This window comes from Pectinophora gossypiella, chromosome Z, assembly GCF_024362695.1.
Source record: "Pectinophora gossypiella chromosome Z, ilPecGoss1.1, whole genome shotgun sequence".
Lineage (NCBI taxonomy): Eukaryota > Metazoa > Arthropoda > Insecta > Lepidoptera > Gelechiidae > Pectinophora > Pectinophora gossypiella.
Window position 1 is genome coordinate 233,357 of NC_065433.1, and position 10,539 is coordinate 243,895.

Consider the following 10,539-nt stretch of genomic DNA (forward strand, 5'->3'; position numbering starts at 1 on the left):
TCCATAATTACGTTTGTTTTGATTAACATTAGTATCTTTTATTGATAAATTATGTTTTTTTAATGCTTTTTAACACATTTTTAATGTACACCTTGTTCAAATAATCTAAAAAAATAGAATAAAATTTACCGGTAAAATTCCGGTAAAGTTACGGTTTTATTTTATTCGTATGGCAATAAATGCGTGCAATCTGATTCAGCAGATGAATCAAAGATGAATTGAACTGTTGCAGATCCTCTAAAGAATGCGACCATTTTACCAAAAATAGCAGAATTGCTTCAATAATGCTCGCAATTCAGGAAATGATTTGGATTTAGATGAATTGCTAAAGTGGCCATTTTAGCCCCCCTTGTCGTTAACTCTCGCCAAATTTCGTTCACCGTCAAGCGAGCAAGTGCAATAAAACATGGCTATAAATCCAGAACCGTGATGGTACTAATTATTTTACAACAGGTACTATTTTTTTCAATAAGAGTACTATTTTTTGGTATGGTCAAATTATTTTTTCGTGCCCATTTTTTTTTGAGGCCGCTAGCTTGACGCACACGTCAAAAAGCGGTTAGAAAGTTTCTAATGCATTGCTATTATACTTTAGATTTTATTGATATGTAAAAAGCCCCAATTTTGACACTGACTTATTAACGATCATCATAATTTTAAGGTACTTCCAGATGTCTGAGAAGGCTGAAATTTGGGATGTAAGCTAGTACACAGACAACAAGAAAGTTCTAAAATTCGAAACTTTCACACCCCAAACAGAAGCAATGCGGTCGAGATGTATAGCAATTGTATGGAATGACATGAAAAGATAAGTTAGTCGCGCCGTACCTTGCATGACAGCGCTTCGTAACTACATGTCGCTGTGTAAAGGGTGATGTCGAACCTTCCTTTGGTAAATTGCTGATGACTTACACGTTCAGGACGTTAGGAGGGTGCGTTTACAGGATACGGACATTTTCCTGTTCACCACTCGCAGTCTACGTTTAGGGTATTCGACAAACTGTCTATTTAGCCTATATGCTATATTTTAGCAGTACTTACAAATTTTCTTACTGAGTGAATATCGATTGTGAAATAGTTTCACTCGAAGCAGAGCTAGGTCCACGTGCCGTCATCGTGCGTCCATATGCCGGGTGATGGTTCCTGCCTCTTCCATTCTTTGACATTAAGTATTCATACGACGTTTAGCTGCGTACATAGCACACGCTTCGTCTATTGGTCAAAACCCTTGATATGGTTTGCGCTACCATAGAAGTGACAAGTTAATAAAAGCCACATCCCCAAAAATTTATTAGTTCCAATGAAATAAAATAATTTTGTACGTGGTTGGTTACTCAACAATGTGTATATATTGGAAAAATGAAGATACACCTGCTATCTTGACTCTCAAAATGTCGATTGCGTTATAACTTTCCTCTAAAGGAGGTACAGACTTTTAAAACATATGTATTGAATAGAACAATTTAGGTATTCTTTTTTGAATGTTACTAATTACTTAACAATGTGTATTTATGGGAAAATGAACATTGACTGTTAAGGTGGGGGTATACCTTGAACTTTCCTCGAAAGGAAGTACAAATTTTTAAAGCATCGGTACTGGATAGTACAGTTTAGGTACGATTTTTTCGTATACATTTTGTCTGGCTTCTCTACGATACACCCGCCCCTTGGATTCTCATCAAAAGTTGAGCCTTATCGACTTACTTTCTACAGAATAGTTACCGAGAACTGGAAAGACAGATGCTAAGCTAGGAGTTTTCACATAAAGCACAAAATGGTTTGTATCTACCGTAAATTGTTGTTTCCTGGTGGACAGTAAGGGTAGATATCTAGTTTTGTGTTTCAATCTTTGGATCACCCTCTAGAAGAATCGGCCTATATCTTGCAATTTATTAAATTGTTCCTCTTGATTAGGATAACTGATAAGATTTTAAAGGAAGACTTTTAATTAGATATTCTGTGTGTGTGTGTGTGTGTGCGCGCAGCCTGCTGTCGTCGTGCAGCTCGTTCCGGGAGTCGCAGTACGCGGCGGAGGAGGGCGCGGGGGCAGCCGCGGGCAGCGAGCAGCAGGGGCACGCGCACGCGCATTCGCTCGCTTCGCTCAACGGTAAGTGTTGTCCACAGCCGCGCGGTCACACACTCGACCGTCACCTCCATACTTCACCATGTTCACTCGTCATGATACATAGCACTCTGAACTTACGTCTTGTCCTGTACTGCGAATTATAACGATTTTTATAATGAGTCCGAGATCTGGAGATACTGACGATAATAATATTATTTTGTTTTGATATTATGCTTGTGTTGTGTATGTAAAACGTGTTAGCATGGCACGCAATGGATGTCGAGTGCGGTGAGGTCCGCCTCTGCCGCGGCCCGGGGCCGACCTCGCTGTAGGCAAAGTATACGTTGCTATATTTTCGTTTAAACAAATCTCTTTTTGTCTGTTCGTCCGCTCGCTCAGGCGCGTAGCGATCAGTTCAAACATTTTGTAAGTATTCTTCAGGTTTTAGGTAGATAACAAACCACTTCATATTTACCCTTCCATTCATATGCATTCTTTTTCCTATTTCCATAAGTAGCTTCACATTTTCTGGACTGCTGTAGCCTGCGGACAGGTGGTGTACAATACATTCATGTTATTTTTCTTTCTATGCTCTTAATTTACCCCAAAAATTGTATTTAAAATAAGGTTTACGTATATTGTTATGGTTATGTGTGGGTAGCAAAAATCTTGTCGCGTTGATATTGTTTAGTGAGTATGTTGATTGAGTACTTAGTGATGTTGTCGCATTTTGGTGTTTGGTTTGTGAACGTGCGGTGCACGCCGGCAGGCGGGGCGCGGGAGGCGCGGGAGGCCCGCGAGGCGTCGTCGGAGGGCTCGCTGGCGGAGGCGACGCCCGACACGGACGACAGCGGCGCCGGCGAGCCGCGCCGCAGCAAGCGCCGCCACCACCACGACCCGCACCTGCACAAGGTACCCACCACACACACACAGACACGTAGCTCATACGTTGCATACAACATAGCATTACATTATAGCTCACACCACAAATATAAAAACCTTGTCATATAAAGTAGCCTGCGGGTTTCGTACAGAACAGGTTCAGAATATTAAGATACAGGTGATCTGGTTTAGGCACCAGCCTCTACAAATATGTGTTATCCCTGTTCATAATAGTAATTTCCTATAATTTAATTGTTAAAATTTGTTGCGCGTTAATTTAAAATTTTTATTTTAATAAAGTACATTTAAATGTTGAAAATGATACTTCACTATAAGCAAATTTGATAGTAAACGCTAGGCGGCGCTAGTGTTGTGCACAAACCCAATATGGTTTATATATTTATTATTTATTAGGCACGTCAACAGTACAAACACACAACAATTAATATAACTTTCTTAAGGCTAGTACTAGTGTTTGCACCAATTACAGACGTGCACAACTTATGTAATTAACATGTATGTAGAATTTGTATTAAAAAAAAAGAGAGGTAGTTGTTGTTTAAGACAAACACAATTGGGCTGGGTAGTTAGAGATACACCTATCACAGGATGTACTAAGTACCCACGCCTCACCGAGCTACAAGAAGATCAATATTTAAGTGATTTATTATTGTAACTTTATTATATATTATGTAGGGCGTGCAAGTCGCGGCTTTGGAAGTTCAGAACGTGAAACGTGCCATCAATCGCTACGGCACATTACCAAAGGGAGCGCGCATCGGCGCGTACCTGGAGTCGCTGCGGCAGAGTGGCGGCGGCGGGCCGGCCGGCGCACCGCCGGCGGGCGCCGGCTCCGCGGCGGACGAGGCGCGCTCGCTATCGCCGCGCACGGCGCGCGCGCAGCCGCACATGATCCGCTCCAACTCGTCGGGCGGTGTAACGGCGCCGGCGCCCGCGTCCCCCCGCGCCGCCCGCGCCGCGCCCCCGTTGCGTTCATTTACGGGCAGCCCAGCGCGCCCCCGCCCGCGCCCTGCCGAGCTCGAGTTCCCCCCGCCGCCGCCCGACCTGCCCCCCCCACCCGATGACGCACAGCCACCGCCGCCGCCGCCCCCCGACCGCGACATCGCCGCCGCCCCCCCCGACCACCACCACGCGCCGCCGCCGCCGCCCGAACACGCCGACAAACCCGCCAAAAGAGCGATGAAAGAAATGCTCGAATTGAAGTTAGTAGCAGAAATTAAGGAGCGCGCCGATAAGAAGCACAAATTGCGGGATTCACCCCCCGCTGTGTTCGAACTCATGGAAAGTGGATCGTCACTTGCAGAGCGCGACCGTGACCGCGACCCCGTGACGCGGCTCGTGAGCGAGCTGTCGGAGAGCCTCAACTTGGAGCCGCGGCGCAGCGGCGGGGCGGTGGCGTCGCCCCCGGAGGCGCGGCCCGCCCCGCGCCGCGGCGCGCGCACCCGCCTCGACGACCGCGACCCGCACGCCGGCGCACCTGCGCCCGCCGATTATAAGGCACAACTTAAAAAAGTAGACACAAACAAAATCAACAATCCTAAAGAAGAGGATGCGGCTCAAACGATTATCGATTTCAAATCTCGATTACGAAAGGTCGACAGTAACACGCCCGCCACTAACGGAACTACTAAGAAAGAAAATACTTCGCCCGATGAAAAATTTTTAAAGAAGGATTCAAAAAGTGATGACTCTGATAGAAAACAATCAGAGAGCGGCTCGTTAGACACCAGTGCAGGAGATGATGAAGATAAAAGACGAAGTACAGGCAGCATCAGCAGTCTTAAAAAATTATGGGAAAATAAGGAAAGCGACGAACGTCTCAGTCCTAAATTGAAACCGCGCAGTGAAGAGAGCGCGGAGACATCGCCGGAGGAGCGCGGCGGCGGGGGCGGCGCGGGGGGAGTGGCGCGCAGCAGCAGCCTCAACTGTCGGCGAGAGGAAAAGCCCGCCGTGCCCAACAAGCCGCAGGTCAAAACCAAGCCGCTCGGCAAGGGCGGCATCTACGCCACGCCGCTGCCGGCCGGCGCTGGCGCCGACGACGCCGACGAGGAAGAGGCGCTAGCGGCGCTGCGCTCTTCGCTGGAGTGGTGCGCGGGCGCGGTGGGCGGCGGCGGGGCAGGTGGCGGCGCGGGGCGCGGCTCGCTGTGGCGGCTGCAGACGTCGGAGCGGCTGGCGCGGCTGGGCGCGCAGTGCGCAGGCGCGGCGGGCGGAGCAGGCGTGCCGCCGCAGCGCCGCGTGCAGCTGCGCGCCGCCGCCCGCCGCCTCGAGGCCGAGGCGCGTGCGCTCGCATCCTCCGCGCGCCCGCACGACCCCGCCTCGCTTGACCAGGCGCTCCGAGACCTCGCAGACATCGTGCACAGGTAGCTACAACCTTACTTGCATCGCACCATCACTACTTGTAGTTCACATTTACAGTCCTATGCAGACCTAGTGTAAACCAAACTTAGGCAATAGGGAATATGTATGATCGTATATTTTGGATTTAGATTAACTGTTTTAAGACAGTAGTTAAACAAAAACTTTACAAAAAAGTTTATTATAAAGTTAGTGATTATTTAGAAGAATGAATGATTTAACTGTCTGAGAACTGATATTAGGCAGCTAAATTACTCAATTGTATCCCAATATTTTATGTTTACTTTTTTTTGTTTAAAGAACGTCTAGGGCCCTGTGCCGAGGTTTTTCTTGCAGCTTCTTTTCCCCGGCTATACAGGTTGTGAAAAGCTGCAGTAGTTTTAGGCGGATGAGACGTTCGTTATGTAAAAATTGACGATTCAAAGTGTAACTATGTTACCTACTGATATATTTGAATTTGAATTAGCTGCCAGCCTAAACTTCGGCGGCTATATTAATTCAATTGCAGAAACTGCTGCATTTCTCTTCATAAAATGTATAACTTTCGCAGGTAAACAGCCCACGGCCGCGTCGTGTCTCGACACCCTACCCGCATGGACGTCGATGATAACATAATTAACACTCCTTTAGTCACAAAATCGAGTGAGGATGCGACAAATGAAATCAATATCGTATATTTTGACTCTTCCCGTAATTATAATATCGCATTATTCCAATTCCAAGTAACCCAATGTTTAAATAACTTAGCGTTTATTTTGAGTGCCAAATACGTGTACAGTCCCCGGCCGCGCCGCACCCCGCCGCCTCGCGTCGGTGTGCCGTGTACTGGCCTTGATTAGCATTTACTTTGACCACTTATTATTAGTTCACTCAGCGAGACAGGCCCGGCGCAGGCGCGCCCACTTGTGACCCACTTCATGCTAGCTACGAAATGTAGTGTAGTACTATACATTCAGAACCTAAGCTTGCTAGTAATGAGTTTATCAATTTTTCGTTATCATTCCTGTGCATGTGTGAGTTGTTGTGCGCACGTATGAGGCTGCAGGCTGCGGGGCTGCGACGGGCACAGTGGAGGCGCGTGCGCCGGTTTCCGCGTCGTGTCGGGCACTATACCTACTCGACGTGACTTTATATTTAAGTTAGCGTACTGTGATACGGCTTGTAGAATTTCGTATAATTATGCTCAATATTTCCTTTCTATATTTTTAAGTAATCGAACAGAATTATACCTCTTAAGTATTTTATGGAAATGATATACATATTACTGTACGTTCGATGACAATTGAATAGATAAGAAACCATTTTATTAAAAGTATTTAAGTATAACACTGATGTATGCTAGTCTTTATTATACTAAATGTATTTCGTTGTAAGACTAAATAAATACGTAAGTTCTGTAATAGATTCGCGTACTATCTTTAAAATTACCTATTTTGTATCTATTGTACGATTAAGAGTTTTGTACTGCGAAAGGAGGCGGCGCCCGGCAGCCGTCTGGTTGGATCGAATTTATCCGAGAGCAAACACGGGCCCGCGCCACGCCGTGCCGCCTCACGCTGGCGACACATACCAAGCATCTTTGGCGTCACTACTGCATTATTTCAAAAGCATATTACACTTACGTTATATAGATGGAGTGTGCGCCCTCTGTGTAATGTTGAGTAACGCTGGTGAGGCGGCGCCGGCAGGGCGCGCTCGCGCGTGCGCAGACAGTGGCGGTGACGCCCCCGCGCGGCTCCCCTGCTCATTGACTGCATTTAATTGTTGTTGTGGATTGTGGATCAAGACATATATTAAAAAATGACGTACATTGTTAACGGTAGCCTCAGGGGAGCAGTTGCCAAAAAGGTTCTGTTAACTTTTGGTGTGTATATTCGTATACTAAAATTTCGTAGACAATACCATCCGTAAATCTTTCCTACATTAAAAATGTGATTTATTTATTTAATTTTAGGACAAATTTTCATTTCTGTCGTTGTTCGTAGTAAATTGGCCCAGTCTCACAAAACCATTCGGGCGAGTAGACTTTAAGAAATTATAATAAATGTATACTCGCCTCAGTGCTTGGAAAACAACAGACAACTTTCATCCACCTCGCCCCCGGGCCGCCGGGTATCGTCAACAATGAACGAAAAATATTAGATCACAGACGACGAAACTGTTCAATAGGACACTTTGTGATGCGTATGTTAGAAAAACTAAACTTTACACAATATCGAGCCAACGAGCCCACCCGCGGACGCGACGGTGTATTACTCCGCCTCGGTGCTTGATCCGCTTGAAAACTTCAAGGGCAAACCTAATATAATGTGAAATCATCATTGCCCAAAAAATAAACCGGAAGACAGTATTTTTGTTGTCATATTTTTTGCCTTATTGTAAGTTATTACGTATAAGCTTTTATAATGGTTCACATTTCATGTTAAGGAAATCATGTTTATACAATTTCTATAAGTAAATATAGTAGGTACTTACAGGAATGTCTAAAGTATCTCTCTTTCCATCTCACTCTAATGTGTCTACTAAAAATAAAACTTACTAGACATTTATTTTAAAATGCTATTTTCGTAATATTTTGGAATAATGATGTATTTCCTTATTGCATTTAGTGTAAACTCTTGCAGTTTTTGAGTTGATGCCATAGTTTGTTGTATGCGTTGTGTGGACGAGCCGCGCGCGGTGACTGCGGAGCGGGCAGCCGCGGGAGATAGTCTGCGCCACACTTGCTTGCTTCACCCTTCCTTCCTTCATGTATCAGTCAGTGCAGGTGCACCGATTCCCGCGCCGCCGCGCCGGCGTGCTCCACCACGTTGTTGGTAAAATCTTTCGCTTACATTTTGGACGCTTTGCATCCCATATTTATAATAAATAAGTATGTAATAAAATCCAAAGATAGAAAAAAATGCATTCAGCTCATGTCCAATTGTATGGAATTAAAATGTTTTTCATTAAGACGATATTTTATTTTCACATATAGATGAAAACCAAGTATTTATTTTAAATAATATACTTAGGCTTTTTTCTGCAGTAGTTTCGGAATCGTGCGGGAACCGTCATATGTGGTCATATTTGGATGAGTGTATTTACCTATAATACCTACTTCACACGTAACCGCTACCCGACCGTAGAGCTGACTCGCCCGACGCCTCACATTTCTGTTACTTTAAAGCAGGGAAGTTAGGGAGCTCCGTAACTATCCGATATAAAAATCATCCGTAACCGAATCCGAAATATAAGTTTCGGATAATATCGAATAGGGGCGCGGGCGGAGCTTGAGTCACGTTATGACAAGTTGTTTTGATTGGCTGGCCGCTGGCCTAAGAACTAGGAACTTGGCGCCGGCAGGAATAAAACCACTTTTTTATTACCTATTTGTATTTTACTTTTGAAATTCCTAAAAATAATATCCGTAACCGAAATTATCCGAAACTAACGGATAATCCGAAATTATTATCCGTAACCGTATCCGGTATAATAATCATTCTTAAATCCGTATCCGAAATTTCATATCCATAACATCTCTGGTTTAAAGCCCGTCACAGACTTCAGTTGCATTACCACACAACAGTATTTTGGGAGCGGAGTCATGGTATCTGAGAATACCATGGGAGCCAAGAGGCGAAAAAAATATTTTTGGATCCCATGGGAGAGGAGTCATGGTATCTGAGGATACCATGGGAGCCAAGAGGCGAAAAAATTATTTTTGGATCCCATGGGAGCGAAGTCATGGGATCCTAGTGTCCGGAGGGGATTGGTAGAACAAAGTTTTGCCCCGAAGGGAAACTAACTGTCAGTAAGTCAGTACGGATTTGCCTTCGTTTATCCTTCTAATTTAATGAATAGGTAATTATCACGTTAAATGTGAAAATCTATATTTTATTAGGAATATAGCCTGGAAAGGCCCAGTAGTTCGACTGGTAAGACTACTTACTGGGAAAAGGGCAAATCATGATGCCGGCATTACGTTTTATTTGCTGATGCTGTGGTCACCCTACAGACTTGAGACGCCTATACAGTTTCTGTCTCATAAATATTGCAAACAACGCCAGGAACCTCGTTAAATTGGGCAGATCATGAGATAATTATATCACGAAATGCCGGTACTTCTTGTTCTGCCCAGATCGGCCCACGACATATCCTGTACTTATAGGTGTGGTCCGTAAATAATAGATCAAACAATAGTGGAAGATGGCTCACTTCATTGTATAAAACTAATTTTCTATGTAAGAATGATTGTCCAAAAAAAATTATGCAATACATGACGTCAATTGAAGCCACTAGAAAATATCTCAAAAATGAAAAAATATGTACAATCTTGGCGACCTCAAGGATATTTTCTCTTTATTAAATTAGTTTTGGATACTTAGGTGAGCTATCATCCACTCCTGTTGGATTCATTGTTGATACACCTGTTTCAATACAATTTTAGAAATTAATGTAGGGTTACCTACCTTGATTACAGACGAAGTTTAAATAAAACAATATGTTGAATGGAATGCATTATTTATGTAAATGCTTTGAGGAACACTACACATTGCTCAAAAAGACTCGGAGCTTCGTTCATACGTGCGGCGCCCCGGTGCACACATAGTAGCCGCCAACAGGTACGTACACATTTGACTGGCAGTACCAGCTTGTGGCGCCTCGCAACAAGGCAAATAAACTGCACCTACTCGCCAACAAATGTACTCAAACGCGTAACTGCTGCTGCCCCCATCGCTAGTGGATTTGTTCTATGTATAAAATACCTACGTACATGGAGCAATATTCTACGACCAGCGGTCCCCAGATCGTCTGCATTTTATAAATGCTGAAACTTTGTCTACGCTTAGTCTCCAATCTATCCCATGCCGATACTATGAAGTTCTATGAAGTTCATAGTATGAACTGTGATCATCAAGGCAGCTCGACAGGTGTGTCCAAATCCAAATGTAAATGTGTGAGTGAATAAGATAGACAATAACACCAAAACTATAACCGTTACCTAGGTTTATATTTGGATTTTATAAATCTTTATTTTTTTCATATATATATACTTATGCAAACTAAACGAAATGGGATTACAGTTTGGTGCATCATACTACCTAAATTAAGGACTACTTACAGAAAAAGTTTTTGCTTAACGGTCTGAGGACCGTTGGCTTACGATTATGAAATGGAAATGTCCCCAATAAAATAAATGTAGATATTTGGTTTTTATAAAGAGTTACGCATTT

The 10,539-nt window shown here is 44.1% G+C and overlaps 1 protein-coding gene across 1 annotated transcript in view; it reads left to right on the top strand.

Annotated features, from left to right (window-relative positions):
* The window catches only part of LOC126379937 (tyrosine-protein kinase Abl), a 29,076-nt gene extending 20,801 nt beyond the window's left edge, over positions 1 to 8,275 (top strand). The window contains exons 10-13 of the mRNA XM_050028951.1: positions 1,986 to 2,107; positions 2,835 to 2,977; positions 3,644 to 5,328; positions 5,874 to 8,275. Coding sequence (XP_049884908.1) covers positions 1,986 to 2,107; positions 2,835 to 2,977; positions 3,644 to 5,328; positions 5,874 to 5,877 — 1,954 coding nt within the window. The 3' untranslated portion in view covers positions 5,878 to 8,275. The remainder of the gene's footprint in view (positions 1 to 1,985; positions 2,108 to 2,834; positions 2,978 to 3,643; positions 5,329 to 5,873) is intronic.
* Positions 8,276 to 10,539: the final 2,264 nt, after the last annotated feature.